This window comes from Squalius cephalus, assembly GCF_949319135.1.
Source record: "Squalius cephalus genome assembly, chromosome: 4".
Classification (NCBI taxonomy): Eukaryota; Metazoa; Chordata; class Actinopteri; order Cypriniformes; family Leuciscidae; genus Squalius; species Squalius cephalus.
Genome location: NC_137125.1, coordinates 11,503,153 through 11,524,336, shown reverse-complemented (window position 1 = coordinate 11,524,336; position 21,184 = coordinate 11,503,153). Strand labels below are relative to the sequence as shown.

The following is a 21,184-nucleotide window of genomic DNA, read 5'->3' as shown; positions in this document are numbered from 1 at the left end:
TGTGGAAGGAATTTTTTTCCGCCATGCGCTAATATATATATATATATATATATATATATATATATATATATACACATGTTTTTTTCCCTCACTTTGTTAATATTTATTGCAGACTTTTGGGACTACTGGATCACAAAGACTGTCAATAAAAACCATTGCACTGAAGTGCTATTGTGACTGAGCCATCATTTCTTGTACAGGACCGATATTAACATCATGCCTCGTCACACTGCTTTACAGGCACATCTGTTTTGCATACGGCACTCAAACACAGAACCAGGAAACAAGAAACAGTTTCAGTTCAGGGAAAGAGAAACTGAAGTGTAGTTGAGCTGTTGTGTGTTTGTATCTTTGTATTTATGCAGTAAAATGGCAGAAGCCAGGTTTTCTCAAGATGAGTTCCTGTGTTCAGTGTGTCTGGATCTCCTGAAGGATCCAGTGGCCATTCCCTGTGGACACAGTTACTGTAAGATCTGTATTACAGACTGCTGGGATCAGGAGGATCAGAAGAGAGTCTACAGCTGTCCTCAGTGCAGGCAGACCTTCAGTCCAAGACCTGCTTTAGCTAAAAACACCATGCTGGCTGAAGTGGTGGAGAAACTGAAGACGACTAAGCTTCCTGCTGACTGTTACGCTGGAGCTGGAGATGTGCAGTGTGACGTCTGTAATGGAAGAAAACGCAAAGCCGTCAAGTCCTGTCTGGGGTGTCTGAACTCTTACTGTCAGAATCACCTTGAACAACATGAGAGTTTCTTTAAAAGAAAGAGACACAATCTGACAGATGCCACTGGACGACTGCAGGAGATGATTTGCCAGAAACACGACAAGATCCTCGAGGTTTTCTGCCGCACTGATCAGAAGTGTATATGTTTACTGTGTATGATGGATGAACATAAAAACCACGACACTGTATCAGCTGCAGCACAGAGAACAGAGAAACAGGTATGAATTAAAGAATCCCATTATGCTTATTTACAGGTTCATAATGTTGTTTACGGGGTCTACTAGAATACATTTACAGCATTTAATGTTTGTTTTTACCCTCTGTTTGAACACTGTTTCAAATTCTTAAAAACCTGCCTTCTGAAAATCGCTGTCTGTCTGATTGGTCAGCCGGTCCAATCTGTTGTGATTGGTCTACTGCTTAACGTTTGTGTCTGAAATGTAACGTACCTTAAAGGTGCAGTGTGTGATTTTTAGCGGCATCTAGTGGTGAGACTTGCGATTTGCACACTGTCATTCACTCACTTCACATCCCTCAAATTTCAAACTCGAATGAGAAGCTATGGTGGCCGACGTAGGATCGGAAGATGTCGTCATCTGAGTCAGCAGAGAGTAGCAAGTCAAGCAATGAGGTTTCTTTATATTATATTTTATATTAAATTATATTTACTTAATTATTCAGTAAAACCACATGTTATTGCGATTGTTATTTTTACTTGTTCATCATTGTGTAAGTCTTTTATTCACTGACTTTACCATAGCCTGTTTCCATGCTAGTTAGTATAAGATACGAGCTATGGATAACAGCATCAAAGCAGCTAGGTAAGGGGAAATAGCTACCGTTACGATGTCCGAGGCGTCGTTCAGACAGCATGTTTTTCTCCACGTTTGCAGAGTCAGGAACAACCTGAGTATTCTGCTGCGTCTTTTTCTGCTGCTTCTCATTCAGGTTAGTGATGAAACGCGCTCTGTAGCGTTGTTTGTTCGCAGTCGGCTACGGTAGAAACATGACGTCACGAAATGTCGACCTTCATAGAAGGGGGTGGCCGCTGTTATGTAGATATAAATGACTCATTCTAAGTTAATACAAACATAACGGTTCATTAAGTAAGGTCTTTATACACCACTGAAAACATAGTTATGGATCTTATATTGCATTTCTGCCATTAGATCCTCAGAAATATCACACATTGCACCTTTAAAATAAAGAAAACATCAATGGCGATGCGGAGGTGGAGGAATCAGTAGCGTTTTCTGGCATGGGCGAACCTGGCAATCTCCCGGGGCGGCATTTTTGGGGGGGTGGCACCTCCGGCATGAGCAGTAAAAAAAAAAAAAATTCTGCGCCACAAAACAGTTTTCTATTATCTATCATTTCACTGTGTGGGGAATTGGCAAATTTGCTTGCTGAGAAGATGCCGTGCACAGAAGCTGTTTGAGAAGGGGAAAGGGGAGAGGAGCGCGGGGCGGATGACAGTTCCCTTTTAAACCAGTAGTTCAGTAGTAAAAAAAAAAAAACACGTGCATGTCACGTCCCGCCAGAATGGGCGTGGCTATGCCTATATAAGCTGACACAGATAGGTTGTTCTTTGATTTTTCATCAATGAAGCGAAACCAGAACGTAGCACAAGCACGGCAGGGTTACACAACACTCGTTCCCTCATCTAGAGAGAACCGAGGTTACGTTAGTAACCGAGAGCGTTCTCTTACGAGAGTACTCTCGTGTTGCGTAAGCTAGCTTATGCTACGGGAACCCAATGTAAAACGCTGTGCGTGCTTAGTAATGTCCACACATACATTCCCAAGGGCAAGTGCCCGGGGTACACATAATAGTGGGTAAAATCCAGGCCAACGGGACGTGGGCCTGAGAATATAATATAACCATCCCTGAATAAGGAATGGGTGCTTAGCACAGTATAACAGTCAGGATCGACATCAGTCAGCCTGAACTGCATAGAAGAATGGTTTAAGAACTCTTTTTTTTTTTTTTTAGTCAGTGGGACATCTGAGCCCGAAGGACAGATGTGAGTGTAGGATTACAGTCAGGAGGGACCTCAATCAGCCTGATCTGTTGGTCTTAGACCCGTGCTGGCAGCACGCTTATAATACACAGTCTGCGCAGCGCTGAGTCGGGCGGAGCAGTGGATATTACACTTAGACTGACAACAGCTTAGCCTGCAAGGCAGGAACTTCCAGGTTATAAAACCTTATAAATGTAGACGGAGAGGCCCAGTCTGCCGCCATACAAATGTCCTGGAGTGAAACTCCACTGGACCATGCCCATGAAAAGGCCATGCCTCTTGTGGAATGGGCCCTGATGCCCAGGGGACAGCAAAGGCCCTTAGACTTATAAGCCAGAGCGATAGCGTCAACTATCCACCTGGAGAGGCTCTGTTTCGACGTGGCTAGTCCTTTAGTGCGGCCACCAAAAGAAACAAAGAGCTGCTCTGACTGCCTGAAAGCAGCAGACCGTTCAACATATATTCTCAGCGCCCTGACCGGGCAGAGAAGGTTCACATCGTCCTCACTATCAGATCTTGGGAGGGCTGACAGTGAAATGACTTGTGCTCTGAACAGAGTGGAAAGTTTAGCCGTGTCTCGGTTTGAGAATGACTTTAGAGTCGTTAGGCCCAAACTCGATGCACGTAGCACTCACAGAGAGCGCATGCAGGTCACCCACTCATTTGACTGAGGCGAGAGCCATGAGGAAAGCGGTCTTAAATGAAAGATACTGCAAATCCATGGACTGTAGTGGTTCGAAGGGGCCGCCCTTCATAGCGTCCAGGACCGTGGAGAGGTCCCAGACCGGAACCAGAGGGGGCCGGGAAGGATTTAATCTTCTAGCTCCTCTCAGGAATCGAATGATGAGATCGTTCCTTCCCAGTGGCTGGCCACGCCAGTGTTTCCCACACATAGACTAATTCGTGGCGGTGCGCCACAGAATCAACACCGGCCACCACATATTGCGTTTCGTTCTAAAAAATTTTTTTTATGCTATTTAAAACACGCAGCATATTCGTTCAGCTGCATTTTCTTTCCTTGCTCTCCCTCTGTCTCTCTGTCACTCACGCGTCTCTCTCACAAACAAATTTTTGTCTCGCCAACGCCTTATTTGATCGGTGAGTGAAGATGATTACTGCGCTTGCGATAGGGGAGCATTTTACTGAAAGAACGAGCAAAGAGAGAGAGAGAGAGAGGGGCCCGGTCGCGAATGCGCGTCTTCAAACTGCCTTGCTCTCTCGCTCCCTCGCGCATATTAATCAAAATCACGATGGTAAAAGATCGGAAGACCGAAGTTTCACATGGAACATTCAGATATTGTTTTCCTGAATTACCGCTGGGTGTGAATTGTGCAAAAAAAAAAAATATAAATAAAAACTTTTTTAGGTTGCTTTATCTTATCTGAAAAGCGTCCCGCCCATTCAGCTGACATAAAAACACTTTCAATAAACAAAACAAAACCTATCCAATGATGAAACGTTTTCTGTGTTGACAAATCTTGTGCGATGTCCAGTACTGACTGCCGGGATAATCACACAACGCGAACAAGTCCGCTAATGACACGTCCGATTCGCGAATTAATTACTCCTTTGAACCGATTCCATTTAATGAATGGTTAAAACAACTGATCTGTCCAACACTGAATCGGTGTAAAACAAATCGGTAAAACTTTACAATAAGGTTCCATTTATTAAACTCTAGTGTAGGATTGAGTGCAAAGCAAATACAAATGAATCTTCCAGGTGATTTGTTCAAACATAATTCCACACAGAACTCAACATGCCAGACCCCAAATCACCAACCCCAGAGCCATAAAATCAGGCTCCAGCCAGCCAGTCTCCGCTAACCAACAAAACCCCCAGCTAAGAAATTTATGGCCATGCAAGCTTCAAAGAGAACTAAAGGAAGAACGTGTCAATGTTAGATTGTTTCCAAAGACTGATTGGTTCAGAGATGGCAAAAGCTCGGCGCTCGATCAAGATAACAGCAGGGAAGCTGCTGGACTCCACACAGACACAAAACAGACCCCAGTCCAGGCCCGGGGTGGGTAATCGGGAGAATCGGGAGAATTCCCGGTGGGCCGCTTCACTTTTGGGCCGGTCGAGGATTTTTTTTTTTTTTTCACATTTGTCACATTAGTTACATTAGGCTACACACGTTCCACATTCTGACACCGCAGCCGCAACGCGCAGCCTCTGAATGGGTTGTACCATGTGAGGGAGTTCTCCCCTCCCTTCCTATAGAGTTTGTTGGGTCCATAGCCCGTCTTTTCCAAAACGTTTTCTCAGGAGTAGGCTACCGCGGCACCACCGGCGCCTACCGATAGCCGGGCCGGCCCTACCGTAACGGTACGCGTCAGGGAGGATCGATTGGAGGAAGAGGCCAGGAGGTATGGAAGCTTGTTTCCGCCACAAAATAAAACATTTTAAAAGATAATTGCGACTTTTTATCTCACATTGCGAGCTTACATCTCTTTACATGACTTTATTTCTCAGAATTGCGAGATATAAATCAGAATTGCTTGAAATAAAGTCGCAATTGCGTGTTATAAAGTCACAATTGCGTGAATTAAAGTCGCAATTGCGTGAAATAAAGTCACAATTGCGTGTTATAAAGTCAGAATTGCAAGATATAAAGTCAGAATTGTGTGAAATAAAGTTGCAATTGATTCTAAAGTCTAAGTGAATTATTATTTAACCTTTACATTATTTGTTGACCCATGGTATTAACCCTCTGAGGTCTGGGGTGTTTTTGGGGTCCTTGAGATGTTCTGACATGCCCTGACATTTGTGCTTTTTTCAGTTGCTTATAAACATATCAATGGCAAAAAAAATGTACACTCTATTTAGCACAAACAGGGCTACCATAATATGTGAGCCACATGTATGTACATGTTTTCATTTTTGAGAGAATAATGTTTATGCATGGTTATTGAAAAAACTAAAAATGAAAGTTTCTGAAATAAGGCCACAAAACACATACTAAATATGTGGCAATAAGACTTTTGACTAATGGATGTCGTCGCCTAGAGTTTTTTCTTCAAAATGATGTGAAAATCATCCTGCCTAATCATTCACATAAAACGATACATTGATTTTAGTTTTGAAAGGCAATATGCGGATGGGGCGTAAACGATCATGCATATTTTGTGGTTCACACCTGATGCCCCTGCATACTTAATGAGACATTCATTCAGGTGTGTCACCTATAGCTAACTTAAATATACGAGCTTGATAAAAATGATCATTCTAGAAGAAAATTTCAGATGTCATTTAGAGGCTTTTGCATCTGAACTCTTCATACACACACACACATATATATATATATATATATATATATACATACACACATACATACATACATACACACACACATATATATATATATATATATATATAAATATATGCATGCATACACACACACACACATATATACATATATATATATATATATACATATATATATATATATATATATATATATATATATACATTACCAAATGGGTTCACAGTTGGAAGCATCGCAATTTTTTTTTATTTTTCCACAAATTGTGCTTGCAAATTGTATAAAACTTATACAAATAGCCTACATTTTATTTCAACATATTTCAGTCGATTTTTACTCATCTTAGTATAGCAATACAGTTTGCTAAAACATCATCATTCATTCACACACGCAATTTAAATTTAAACTGTCTTTTTGCGAGCTGTGGTAAACAGCGCGCATCTCTGCCGTTCATTCATTCATAAACAGAAACCCGATTCACGTGAGAAGGAAAAAAAACTTACTGCATTCCTCAGCTCGCTCCTCGATATACCCGCACTTCTGAGGTACATTTCCATTATTATTATTCCTCACAGCGCTGCGAGACGGTGTAAACAAGTAATTATCTGAATGTGTTTTCTCGAGCTGATATGGGGGCGTTCACAGAGGATTGCCTCAGCCATTTGCGTTTGAATAGCGCGCGCTCTCCGTGGGCGGGTCACATTACATTTGAATTAGCTGTAATGAGCTCGACTGGAATCGCTCTCTTTTAATACAGATTTCACAAGATGAGAATATTTGTTTTTTATATAAATTACTTCATTTAAAAGAAGAGAATTCAAGCTTCATGCCTGTGTGTCTGTATGCCTGTTTGACTGAGTATTCGCTGAGTTATTGTTCATTTTCGGACGCGTTTCAGAATGGACTACACTGGCAGAGAGAAGGCAGAACTCGCTTCGTGTTTATTTTTCTTTATTTGGCAAAAAGCACAACACTTTGTTTTTATTGTGAGTATACACAACGATACCGCCGACCTCAGGGGGTTAAAGGGATACTCCACTTTAAAATGAAAATTCTGTCATCATATACTCACCCTCATGTTGTTTCAAAGCTATATGAATTTCTTTCTTCTGCTGAACAGAAAGGAAGATATTTAGAAGAATATCAGTAACCAGACAGTTTCTAGTCTCATTGACTTCCATAGTATATTTTTTTCCTACTATGGAAGTCAATGAGACTAGAAACTGTCTGGTTACTGACATTCTTCTAAATATCTTCCTTTCTGTTCAGCAGAAGAAAGAAATTCATACAGGTTTGAAACAACATGAGGGTGAGTATATGATGGCAGAATTTTCATTGAAAGTGGAGTATCCCTTTAATACAAACTACACAATAGTAAGAGCTGAACTGTTGCTTCATTTATCCAATTTGGAAAAAGTGCTAATTTGGAATTCCACCATGGAAAAAGTGGGCCGGTCTTGGGCCTGAAACTCCCGGGCTGAAAAGTGGCCCCACTCCGGCCCTGCCCCAGTCTCCTTAAGGACCTCTGAATGACCCAGAGTTTTGAAATCACTTCAAACCACAGAGAACTGAGATTTTACCTAACAATACATAAAATCATCCCAGAACAATTCTCGATGGACTTATAATCAAACATCATGCAACTACATAATTCTATATTGTGTTTGCCATTTATGTGAGTGTCTAATATACTTAGATCCCATATATAAGTCATGATTTGTTATAACTATTAGATGTTTGAATGAAAGTGTGTCGTGTTTCCTGTCAGTACGATCGTATGTTCTTAATTCAAAAGATGGCTTGATTGAAATCTGTGTAAAATGTTTCGGATTCTTATAATAGTAATAATGTCTAAACTGTGGCCTCTATTCTCTCTGCTAGTAAGAAGATCCCAGATAAGCAATGATTTATGGTAAGAAGTGAAGAGAACGCCACCTCCTAAATAAAGCCAGTGTCTAATTGGTCAAATCTCTTCAGGAGGTGGGACAAACTTTTGAGTTTAAAATCTTAAGACCCGAGAACAAAGCTCTCAAGAAAAAGTAACCATGTAGACGCGAGGAGACAAGGAACCCAAATCAAGATCAGAAGAACGGGTTCAGCAGCTTCATTCAAGCCATCTAACTACATCTCGTCTCAACTCTCTTTCTTTTCTAAGTTTTCCTTTCTTTTCCGTTGTTAGTCTCGGTTCTAAGTTAAGTTTTGCGGCAAAGTTTCGGTCCCGATTCGACGGCAAAACCAGCTTCAGACAAAGACTTTGTGTAGAACAAGTACCAAAAAATCTTTTAGTTTAGACTGTTTGCGGTAAATGCAGTTGGGTTGTCGAGGTCAAAACTCTAAATAAGCTGTGGATCAAATAAACTTACTATAAATAATGTTGTAATTTTTTTACTCTTAAACTGAATGTTTGGATTTTGTGAAAGTGTGAATCATTTTTGATTAAACCAGCCGGAAAACACTGACCACTTTGAAGCGTAGAGCCTTCTAGTAGAGGGCGCTCTAGCCTGTGTGATTGTGTTTAGCACTCCCGCTGGGAGATCAGCGTTGATGGCCCATACGTGCAAGGCCCATAAGTCAGGGTGCGGGTGCCAAATCGCGCCCCTGGCCTGGGAGAGGCGATCCCTCCTCACCGGAATCGGCCATGGGGTCGTGCTCACTAGCTACATCAACCTGGTTCCTCCAGAGCGGCGCCACAAGGAGCACAGAGCATTCGTTCTCCCTGATTCGCTTCATCACCTGTGGTAACAGTGCGATCGGGGGAAATGCATAAAGCGGGCGGCTGGGTCATATATGGGCCAGCGCGTCCCTCTCTTTCGTGAAAAATGTTGGGCAGTGCACGTTCTCTGACGACGCAAAGAGATCGATTTCCACTCTGCCGAAGGTGTCTGTCACCTGGTTTGTGTTTCCCCGGGTATCCACTAGAGGTCTCTTCCCCATACTGTCACCATTCACTCTGGAACTGCATTTCCCATAATCCTTTGTCTGTTCTCATCACTCGTGATTGCACTCAGCTGTTCCCTATCACATTGTTGCCTTTGGCTTGCTCAGTTGGGGATATTTGGGGATATTTAATTTAATTAATCAATCAACAATACTATTGATCAGCATTACCAAACGTGGATGTTTTCCACTAGAAACAAACATTGTTGTATTATTTGAATTTAATACTGTGAAGCTGCTTTGATACAATCTGTATTGTGAAAAGCGCTATATAAATAAACTTGACTTGACTTGACTTGATTGTTAGTTTCTGTGTATATATACCGTCTGGTCAGTGTTTGTCACGGAGTCGTGTTATATTGTCACCACACTTCCGAGGTCTGTGTTTCTAGTCTGTTTCTCGTTTTGTTTATTGTGTTTATTTGGATTGATAACATGGATTTTGAACCCTGCCTGGATGACTACGAGTTGGATTGCCCTTTTATAATCAACTATTATACTGCTTTTGGATCTACCTGTTTTCCCGTGTGTTCCCGTAACAGTGTCCCATAGTAACTGGACTACCTGAGAGTGCAGGGACCATTCCCCTGGAGGAACATTGTCTCTGGACAGCATGTCCGGACCCACATTCTGACAGCCTGGCACGTGCGCTGTTCTTAGCGAGCGCAGATTGTGCTGAGACCACACAAGGAGCTTTTGGCTTCTAGCTTTTAGCAAGCTCCTCGTGGAGTTCCGGCAGGAAGGGAGCGGGCCTCGTTTGAGGCGTCGAGCATCGCCCGGGCAGGAAACAGCCTTCCAGCCTGTTGGGGGCGGGTTCCTTGGGCAGAGACCAATCAAGGCCAAGGTCCTCGACGGCCTTGGAGAGAAGGTGGATAAGCTCTGCGTCGAAGCTAGACCGCACACCGCTCGACTCTTGCAGGGAAGGGGCGGGGTCCGGATTGGAGCCCGACCACCCTTCGCTCTCCGAAGCGAGAAGAGAGCAGCTGTCCTCTTCTGCATTGTCCCCGTCAGACTCGAGATGCACGGCGGGGGGCTGGCCGGCCGTGATCGAAGTGGGGGACTCAGAGAGCGATGCACACGGGGAGTTAACCGGCATGCAAGCGCTCACAGGGATGACCTCCGGCGTTCTCTGTGAACGGCGCTTTTTACGGCACGGCCCAAAAGAGAGAAGCGGAGGGGCGGGGTCCACGTCAAAGGAGGCTAGACGAGCCCGAAGGTTCGACATTCGAAGCCTCGCATTCCGGGCAGCCGCCTTTGGAAAGCGTGTGGTCCGAGTGGTTCCTTCCCAGGCAGGAAACGCACAGGATGTGGTGGTCCCCGTCACTGAGGGGGGCTCAGCACGAGCCGCACTTGGAAAAGAGAGGCATTTGAAACAACGCCTCTGCTCTTTTAGGATGGCGTGTGTCGCGGGGCGAGCACACACAATTTGCAATGCAATAGAGAGAAAGGATATAGGCACCGGATAGCGCAGCAGGAATGGCGGCTGAAGCGGCGAGAAGAAGGCCGGCTTCTGTCTGCAAGGCAGATGGCTCGTCCCGCTGAAAAGGCTTGTCGACGGCGCAGGCTTCTCCAGAGAACAGCGATTTGAAGTGAACACTTAGCTGAAGAGATGAAAAATCAAAGAACAACCTATCTGGACTCAGCTTATATAGGCATAGCCACGCCCATTCTGGCAGGACGTGATGTGCACGGGCTCCCGCGCCCTCATAGGTGTTTACATCACGAGCAGTCCCTCGATAGGTTGCAGCAGTTGCTGCAGAGCAACCAATAGGCGCGCGAGCCGTCTCACCTAGGTCTGCTTGTGCAGCAATACATTTTAAATTAATGCAAAAAAAAAAGTATAATTTTATGGCTTCAGTATTCTCGAGAAAAGGGATTTTCCCGTAGCGTAAGCTAGCTTGCGCAACACAAGAGTACTCTCGTAAGAGAACTGGTATGACTTATTTTTTTCTGAGGAAGAAGGTATTTTAAGGACTGTCTCATCTGTCCATATATTTAAAGTCAATAGGGTCCAAAAGTTTCAATCTTAAAAAAGGACATTAAAGTAGCATAAAATAAATAATTTAAGTTTTAAAGCGATAAGAATAGGCTTGTTTGACTCCATGTAGTGCTGCGCAGACCAATCGCCGACTGACTTGAAGCAGTGCATGCTGGTTAGAAATTTTGTCCGACTTGAGACAGGTGCGACGGCATCAAAGTTGATTCAAGAGCAGCTGGTTGATTCATTTTGCACAGCTTCTCCAGAGCGACTGCACGAGCTCTGATGACGACACAGCTGTTCCACAATGACATTATTCTCACACCTTCAGTTCCACTAATGCTCACATATCTGTTTTTTATAACAGTAAAAGCTCTTTTCATGTAATCGTAATGTTATATTGTGTCATGTTTATCAAAATAAAAGTGGTGAGGGAGCGGAGGAGTCTCCGACGTTTGCCGTGGTGAGAGAAGGGCGCGAGGCTGGTGGCATGACTGATGATGAGCTCACCGGTCTCGTATCTCGGAGCTTTGGAAGCATAAAAGGAGGAAGGACGAGAGAGGAACAGGCCTGGATTTTACGTTGTGTTTTGTTTATGTTTTATAATGTGTGTGCGGCAGCCATCTTTTACTTTCGTTTTGTGTTTGTTTTAGAATTGAAGTTTGTAAAACGTTCGTCGGTTCCTGCCTTCTTCTTCCCATAACATCAAACCTTGTTACATTGACAAATATTGTATTTATTTACATTTACATTTAGCAGACGCTTTTGTCCAAAGCGACTTACAAATTAGGACTAAATTAAGCGAGTCATCGTGAAGAGGCAAAAACAACGCAAGAAGTGCTCAAAGTGCTATTTCACTTCAGCTGTGATAAAGTATGCAAACACAGCATCACTATGGGAAGCAGAAAGTGTATGACTTCACGTCTGTTTTCAGATCATCCCTGCCTGAATGTCTTCACAATATCTTCTTTTGTTTTCTGCAAGAGAAAATCAGTTTGGAAAGACATGAGGAGTACACAATGAAAGAATTTACATTTCTGTGTAGCAAGTTAGCTCAAAATAAATTTTAATAATCAATCATAACTTGTAATAATTAATTATGAATATTTGGACCAGTTAATAGAATTAATTTAATGTAGTAAAATTAATATTACAATCAATCAACCTGTTTGTCCCGTGAACACTCAGTGTTAATTGTTTATAAATTCTGAGAAATGTTCATTTCTGGGAGAGGGAAACGTCTTTCTTCCTGTAAAGTCTGACTAAGAGCCTGTAATCAAAATCTAAACCGTAAAATAAACTTTGTTGCAAGCAGAGAATCAGAACCAAATACGTATAGTGCACAAGTTTTATTAACTAATTCACAAACATAACTAATCTAAACACACAACATACAATCATCAATGTACCTGGGTAAAATGGTAAGTGACAGAATGAAACCGGAAGCAGGAAATGGAACTTGCATGGTTTGTTTGGCTGGAGTGCAGATTGTGGCCTGCCAGCCCTGGGCCGGAGAGGACACACAGAGCAACCAGGAGAAGGGAGGAAGTTGGAAGAGTTGATGGTTGGATTTGCGATGAACTACTTCTGCATTGAATGAAGAAATTGTGCCAAACTCCTGATGTTGTCCTTGATTCTTTTGTGGTTGAGAGGGTCCTCTCTCTCCTGAATGAGCACATGGCTGGTTGTGGGTCAAGGCCTGCTGCCCTGGGGCATGGTGAGGCCATGCAGGACAGCTACGCGAACGTACCGAGAAGGCCAAGACAGGGAAGGGCTTGTGTAGCGACAATTTAAAGCCTGAGAAAGGTCCCACCTCTCAGGGTTGGCTCGACCAATAAGAAAGGTGTAATATTTAAGTGGGAAATTCTTCTGTTGGGAGGATTTATGACTCAGTCTCAAGTGTGGTTAGAACATAGGCCTTGCCGTTTGTGTCCATTTATACTCAGATAGATATAACAAACACACACTGCATTATATGATGAGGTGATGTACACTAAAGTGTGAGTCATTAAATGAGGAGTAATTAGATAGGAGACACGATATAGGTGGAGTTATACTAAAACTAGTAGTTCTCTTATAAAGCATGCATAAAATAAATATAAATGCAAGAGACAGTATACAAGACATACAATTATCAGACACAATGTTCATTTATAGATCAGTTTGTCTATAACTGAATGCAGGAAAGTCTGTTTTAAGGGCTGTAGGTCTTTCCTATGGCCTCTGTCTTGACCACATTTTTAACAGCAATAAAACCATCTTGTCTGATGGTCGCCCTGGTGACTGAGGCCTTTTCTGCTCTCTTGCCTTTTTTGGTGGGATATTTCATTCCTAAGACTGGGCTTTAAAGCTTATTTGTTAAATGGAACAAATAGGTATTTGCCTGATTGTCTTAGTCGTTACATCTGGGTGAACTGTCGTATTAAAACTAGGCACTGATGAAGTAATGCTGGCACTTATGATTGAAGCTATAATAACTTTATAATAACCTTAGGGAGGCAGTCGGGGACTAATGTTTAGAGAGTCAGACGATAACCTGAAGTTTGGGGGTTTGATTTCAGTACCGGCAGGAAATGATTGAGGCCCCAATCACTTCCACAGAGAATGGCTGGCCACTGCTACTGTGTTCACTACTCACTGCTCCTAATGTGTATGCACTAGCTTGGATGGGTTAAATGCAGAGGACAAATTCAAAGTATGGGTTACCAAACTTGGCCTTCACATGTCACCTCACTTCACTTTTTTCCACTTTTTTCCACTTTTTTCACTTACCATGTAAGATCTTTAACCCCTCAGTCTTACCACTTCACCGATATTGGATTCATATCTGTTTACCTGATGATTAATGTGATGTTTCTCCTGTCATTGGTTTGTCCTTTAGCACCAGCTGAAGGAGACACAGAGGTTGTTCCAGCAGAGGATCCAGCAGAGAGAGAAAGATCTTCAGCAGCTGAGAGAGGCTGTGGCGTCTCATAAGGTGAGTCTGGAGAAGAAGAGAAGTTTGAGAAGTCTCAGTCAGGACTCACTGAAGTTCACTGTGTGATTGTGATGTGTGTGTAACAGCGCTCTGCACAGACAGCAGTGAAGGACAGTGAGAAGATCTTCACTGAGCTCATCCACTCCATTAAGAGAAGCCGCTCTGAGGCGACACAGCGGATCAGAGATCAGGAAAAGACTGCAGTGAGTCAAGCTGAAGGACGACTGAAGCGTCTGGAGCAGGAGATCAATGATCTGAGGAGGAGAGACACTGAGCTGGAGCAGCTTTCACAAACACAGGATCACATCCATTTCCTGCAGGTAACAGAGATCTAGAAGAACAGGGTCATAGTGGACTTGAGCAAGAGACTCATAGAGAAACATTTCATGAAAGCAGAATGAGCCGTTCGACTGAAGTGTTGATCTGTGTGTTTGGTTATTATATCATCAGTCAGACTCAATCTCAATCTCTTAGGAAACAACAATGTGAAATACATGAACTTGATGGTGCCAGCTTCACCCAGCTAGATTTCCCATCATCTCTTTACTTTCTTTTGACATTTTTTTACTTATACTACATATTGTGGGTAATGTTTACCAAAATCAGATAATCCTTTATAATAATTTTCATAAATATTTGCTGGTGATCAAATGAATTCATCAATGAATTTGGCAGTGAATTCCTCAAACAGGAAGTTGATGCTGTGAAAGTGCCTTTGAACTGCTTTTCCTAATCAAATCTACTCACATCTGCCATGTGACTCCATTGATGGACTTGATCTGTTACATTTATGTTATTGACAGTTGTTTGATCATCCAAGAGTTTTAGCTCTTAGCTTAACTTAGCTCTAACATGATATAATGAATATGAGAAGAATGAAGCTGATGCTGTAAAAGAGCTGGTTTGAGAGTTACTAAATATCAACAAGAGCCGCACAAATCTGACAGAAGTGCAGGTTATTTATGAAGTGTGGAGGTGATGAGCTCTGATTTCTGTTTTCTGTAGAGTTTCCAGTCTCTCTCAGCTCCTCCTCAATCTGCAGACGTCAATGACAATCCCTTCAGTTCTCTTTCCTCTTTTGATGGCGTGAGAGAATCTGTCCGTCAGCTGAAAGACAAACTGGAGGATTTCTGCAAAAAGAAGAAGATCTCTGACAGAGGTAAAGTCCTGGAGATTCTGCTCTCAGAAATGATCCTCCATCATCTCATATCATGTAGAAGATCATATTAGAAATGTCTTACGGAATGGATGCAGGGATAATTTTCTCTTGACATGGTAATCACACTCTTCATGTCTGTTGATTTCCACAGTCACTTTCACCAACATTGTTCCCAGGACCAGGAACGACTTCCTACAATGTAAGTCACTAAGAAAACAAGCAGAAAATCTCACTGAGTGTGTTCATGTTCTTCCTGTAGAAGGCTAAAGAAAACATGACAGAAGAGATTTAGAGTTGATCATGTATTTTTGCATTTCCCAACGGAGAACATCGGGGGGAGCAATGTTTTCAAAAGGGGGTGTTCTAACAACAACAAAAAATGGTCTGCAACATTCTAACAACATTCTACACAACATGAATATTACAAATGCATTAGTCAGTAGCGAAATAGAATATAGCACGTTCAGTGTAGACAGAATCACTGATTATAATGGGTTCTGTGTGCTTTTAATGTCTGTGATTTGGCATCCAGTGTAGACAGTGTGCAACCTGCCAGTTTACACCAATGTGGCCAGAATAGATCATTTCCATAACAAAGACTGTTTACTGTTTCTTTCAGCTTTTTTGTAGCGCAGCTGACAAACTTCCAGTGAAAACAACTTCCAGTGAAAACAACTTCTGCGTTTAGCATTCAGACACAATTTAACACTTCAATATGTTTTTTTCTTGTTCTTGTTCTCCGTTGGAAAGTATGAATGTGAATGCTTCTTGCTTGCTGATTGGCTGCAGTTTGTGATAATCTATGTAATTAAAGTTCCCTTTCGTAGTCACTACGAGTTACGAGCTGACAGTCATGCTTTCCCGGAGAGTGGAACCCTCCACCCTGTCCTGAGCGCTCGCGGCTGGACGATTGGTTTTTGGGTGCGCCAATCCCCGTCGGCGTCCAACCCCAATGCCTTTCTTCCCGGACGTGCATAAGGAGGTCACAAGGCCTGGAAGGCACCCTTGGCCTTTCCTCCTCTCGACTAGGCGGTTGCCAAAGGGTACACTGGGGTTCCCCAGGTGGAGCGTTCTGTCGCGATACAACTGTGTTTGCAGAGCGCTTCCTCCCGTGGTGACCCAAAGCACTCCTCCAAAGCCTGTAGGTTTTTGTCTACTCTGGTGGTAAAATCCTTTAGAGCCTTGGAGCAGGCAGCCGCCTCCTTGCATGCCATGGCCACTCTGCAGGTATACCAGGCCCAGATGCTCAGGGACATGCACGAGGGGAGGACTGACCCAGGGCTCTTTGATGAGCTCGCTCACCGGGCGACGAAAGTGGCCGCACACTCCCTGGGTCAGGTGATGTCCACTAACGTGGTCCAGGAAAGACACCTGTGGCTCAACCTGGCTGATATGAGGGATGCCGAGTGGGATGCCCCTATCCCAGGCTGGCCTCTTCGGCGGCGCTAGGGCTGGGCGATAAATCGATTTTATCGATTAATTCGAATGTGTAGCTTACGTCGATTTGTTTGAATGAAAATCGGTTTTCTCTTTAACAATTGCCGACGCTCCCCTCTGGGCTCCCGTAGCTCCGAACGGGCTCATCCCTCCCCCCGCGCGTTTGCCATAGAGATATACAAACAACATGGCAAATGAACTAGACCGCGGCAGCACAAGCACACCCGCCAAAAAACAACCTACAGCCTTACAAACTGAATCCACAGGGCTGCCAACTCTCACGAATTCACCGTGAGACTCACGCAATCGTCACTTTTTACACGCTCTCACGCCACACATCCATTTTCTCACGCAGAGAAAAATCGCGAAGCAAAGAGGACACTGACCCCGACAGACAAGACCGAGAAGGTTACTATTGCAATGAAACAAATTCTCAGCTCTCAGATTCTGTCGATTTAATTACGAAATTCAAACAATAAACACTGTTTGGGCGCTTGACAGATCGCTGACAGAGTTTGGTAGGTAAGCAAAGGTAGGTAATTTGAAAGATAACGTTACAGTTCAAATTACCGAAATGAAATAAAATCGATCGATCAGTGTTTTTCAACTGCGGAAAGAGGTCTATAATAACAGCTGGAGAAAAATGTGTCACGTAACATTAGCCTACATTTACCTCTGGAAAGCCATTTAATGACCATAGCACATTAGTTGGACTTTTAAAATGATTGCTGTAGAGAGGAGTATTTCGCCAAATATGATAACTATATTACATATTTATTATATTTTTACCTATATCATTAAAATATTATAATGCTGTTATAAAAAAACGCATTATGTTTAATTTGAGGTTATTTTTAACCTTTAATAATAATACTATCTGACAGGGCTTTAAATTAACGTGTATCTACTAGTATTTATCCAAAGGAATCGATATTAAATCAAAATCAGAATCAAATCACAAGAATTTAATTAAAATTGTGAAAGCAATAATAAAAACAGTAGCATACCAGTCATTGTACCATGTAAACATTGTGTTGTCACTAAACTTAATAAAATTCAGTTTAGTTACCAAATGCTTTGACAATCACAATACACTTTATTGTGATGTACTTTTTTTTTTTTTACGTTCCGCCACAATCCCAATCCACCCATTTCATGTTATGTTACGTTATGTTATGTTACATTTTCACGGTTTACAAAGGCAGGGCCTGCCATCATGTCTTTTTGGCTTGTTGTTTCTGATTGCACTTTAACCCCAGGGGGGAAATCCAAATCAAATCCCAGAAGGGAAAATCAAAACAAAATAAAGTTAAAACTTGTTTTGAACAATTTCTTTGTCATCTGCAGATTGATTTTAAGTAAGGGAAGAAAAATAAATCGATTTAAATCGTAAATCGAATTTTTTGTGAAAAAAACGGGGATTTTTTTTTTAGGCCACATCGCCCAGCCCTAGGCGGCGCGGTCGAGGACTTTGCCCAACAGTTTTCGACCGCCCAGAAGCAGACTGAGGCAATAAAACATATTCTGACCTGACGGCCCGCTGTTGCCTCCACCCAGCCGTCAGTACAGAGTCCTCAGGCTGCTCGCCGCCGAGCCCTCCCGTGGCTCCCGCACGGCCCCAACAGCAGCCTTCATCCAGGCCGCGTCGTGGATGAAGCCGCAGGAAGGCACCGCAGCCCCGCGCCCCACTAAATGGCAGGCTAAGCGGTGCTTCTGAGACGGGCTGCCCAGAGATGGCACTCAGTTCTTTCCAGGAGGTGGTAGCAGGGCCACTCCTTCCCCCGGTGGAGGGCCGGGGAGAATCTTTTGTTCTCCACTCCCTTGCCCACGGGCGGGCAGCACCCTAATGTGGTTAAAGAAAGAATTGACACACCAATTTCTGAGCCCCCAGAGGCCCCGGATGACAGTGTGCGCCGCTCACAAGCCTCGCCACATTCATCCCCCTCTGTCACCAGACCCCTGCCAGAGCACGCCACCGTGGAACGCTGGTCCTTCCCTGGCCTCCTCTGGCGGGACGCGGCTAATGACCGCCATCTTGCTTCGGTGTCAAAAAAACATCTTCCATTGTCCAAGACCATTGCTTCATGTTCCATGAAGATATTTTGTAATTTTCCTACCGTAAACATATAAAAAAATATATTTATGTGAGTGGATGCAGCAAAATGGGATCCATTAATGCGCGATTAATGGACTTTATAGGCCATTTTCTCAATGTTGAGATTTTTTTGCACCTTCAGATTGCAGATTTTCAAATAGTTGTATCTCCACCAAAATATTGTCCTATCCTAGGACAATGGAAAGCTTATTTATTCAGCAATTTCAAATAATTTACCCTTGTGACTGGTTTTGTGGCCCAGGGTCACATATAGTCAAAACTCCACTCCAAAATGTTTCTTTTTCGAAGTGTACTGTATCTATATCTAACACACAGAATACAAGGACTCTAATAACGGTGATAATCATAAAACAGAGCAACAAGCAGCAGCAATCGAGCAAACAGCAGAGTGAGCAAAAAGCTGGCGACACAGAGGAGATGCAGGTGTTTAAACAGGGGGATGTGAACGTGACGTGAACCGGATTCATAATTCCTGATTCTGATGTGTTTTCTCTCCATCAGATTCCCATCAGTTCACTCTGGATCCGAACACAGTGAATAAACACCTCCGTCTGTCTGAGGAGAACAGAGAGATTAATAACACTGGCACAGTCCAGCCGTATCCTGATCATCCAGACAGATTTGATGTGCCTCAGGTGTTGTGTAGAGAGAGTGTGTGTGGACGTGGTTACTGGGAGATTGAGTGGAGTGGGAGATGTGTGTGTATATCAGTGTCATATAAGAGCATCAGCAGGAAGGGATGGAGTAATGAGTGTCGGTTTGGATATAATGATCAGTCCTGGAGTTTGTTATGCTCTTCCTCCAGTTACTCATTCAAACACAATAAGATAAAGACTAAACTCCCTGGAAAGCCCATCAGCTGTGGAACAGGAGTGTGTATGTATCACAGTATGACAGAAGTGTGTGTGGATCACAGGAGAATAGGAGTGTATGTGGATCACAGTGCAGGAACTCTGTCCTTCTACAGCGTCTCTGACACAATGAGCCTCATACACACAGTCCAGACCACATTCACTCAACCACTCTATCCTGGGTTTACTGTTTATCCTGGATTGTTATCTCTTTATAATACACCATCAGTGAAACTGTGTTAATGAATCAGAACAGACTGTAGAGATTCTACCCATAATGCTTTGAGCTGCATGATAAATCAGTAACAGTGAGATGTTATAGAGTCTCTTACTCTCTTTTCATTACATTAATAACACAGCTGAACTTCTGTCAGTGAAATAACATGTAAGAATAAATGTGTGTAATGAATACTCAAACAGACCGTAAGATCAGTATGTGTTTGTGAGTCATGATGAGTGACAGTGTGTATCTGTGTGTACGTTTCAACTGAAATTATCACAAAGGATTCATTAAAAATGAGTTATTCAATAAAAAAAAAATTGCCATGTAAAATTGCTAAATGTCAAGTTACTAATTTAATACATTTAAAACATATAGACCGAAAATCATACTGTAAACCCTTTAACAGTAAAAGTATAAGCACAATTATTCTAATCTAATCCGGTTTACTTTCATAATAATACGCTTTATTTTCATTTAGATTAAATATTCCACTCTCATTAATGGAGTTAAGTAATTAATTACAAAAAAGTAATTATCCAAAAGTTAAGAGAGAGAATTGAATAAAATAAGCAAAACAATTTATAAATAACTAAATACACATCATCAAAACAAACAAAAACAAAATAAATAAACATCAACAAGCAAATGCAAAGTAAAAAAAAAAAGAAAAAGAAAAAAAAAGTCATAGGTCTGGACTTCCCTAAGTTCAAGAGGTAGAAGCATAGGAAGAGAAAGCCCTGTGATTATGAGTATAGGGGTGTAACAGTTCTGTTAAATAATGTGGTACCAGGCCATTCAATGCTTTATATGTGAGCATCATAATCTTAAAATAAACCCGGAACCTGGATAGATAGCCAATGCAAGGATTCCAAAACTGGAGTAATATGATTGCATATCCTGAACCCAGTTAAGATCCTTATGGACAAATATTGTACATATTGGAGCTTATTTAGTGTGGATTTAGAAACTGCAAAAAGAAAGTATCGAAACTAAAAGCATGACTGTAAAGTGCTTTGGGTGTACAGTAGTACATATGGAAAGCACTATATAAATGATTATTTGATTCAAAAGTTACAATAATAGGTGTCAGGATACAAAACATGATTAACTTGCAAGTGTACAAAATACATTTAAAGGAACACTCCGACTTTTTGGGACTTTAGCTTATTCACAGTATCCCCCAGAGTTAGATAAGTCCATACATACCTTTTTCATTTCTGTGCGTTCTGTAAGTGTTATTTGACGCACCCACCGCTAGCCTAGCTTAGCACAAGGACTGGATGTAAATGGATAATGGTAGCATACTAATCCCAATAAGTGACAAAATAATGCAAACATTTTCCTATTTACATGTTGTGATCTGTATAGTCACAGCGTGTACAAATAACAAGGCTATATGAGACAGAGACCATTTTTAATCGTATAAATACTGGGAACTATATTCTCACTAGGCGTAGGAGCACAGCTACTTGGGCGGAGTGATTAGCGCAGCACACG

At 42.4% G+C, this 21,184-nt stretch overlaps 1 protein-coding gene across 1 annotated transcript; it reads left to right on the top strand.

Moving 5' to 3' along the window:
* The first annotated feature begins 298 nt into the window (after positions 1 to 298).
* Positions 299 to 20,012, top strand: LOC307157253 (tripartite motif-containing protein 16-like). The gene is made up of 6 exons (XM_079869120.1): positions 299 to 942; positions 13,806 to 13,901; positions 13,988 to 14,221; positions 14,907 to 15,060; positions 15,212 to 15,259; positions 19,115 to 20,012. The coding sequence occupies exons 1-6, from the start codon at positions 370 to 372 to the stop codon at positions 19,705 to 19,707; spliced, it is 1,698 nt and encodes a 565-aa protein (XP_079725246.1). The 5' UTR covers positions 299 to 369; the 3' UTR covers positions 19,708 to 20,012.
* Positions 20,013 to 21,184: the final 1,172 nt, after the last annotated feature.

Coding starts and splice junctions, on each gene's coding strand:
- LOC307157253 (XM_079869120.1), top strand. CDS start 370: ATGGCAGAAGCCAGGTTTTCTCAAGATGAGTTCCTGTGTTCAGTGTGT. Junction 943..13,805: donor CACAGAGAACAGAGAAACAG/GTATGAATTAAA, acceptor TTTGTCCTTTAG/CACCAGCTGAAGGAGACACA. Junction 15,260..19,114: donor CAGGAACGACTTCCTACAAT/GTAAGTCACTAA, acceptor TCTCTCCATCAG/ATTCCCATCAGTTCACTCTG.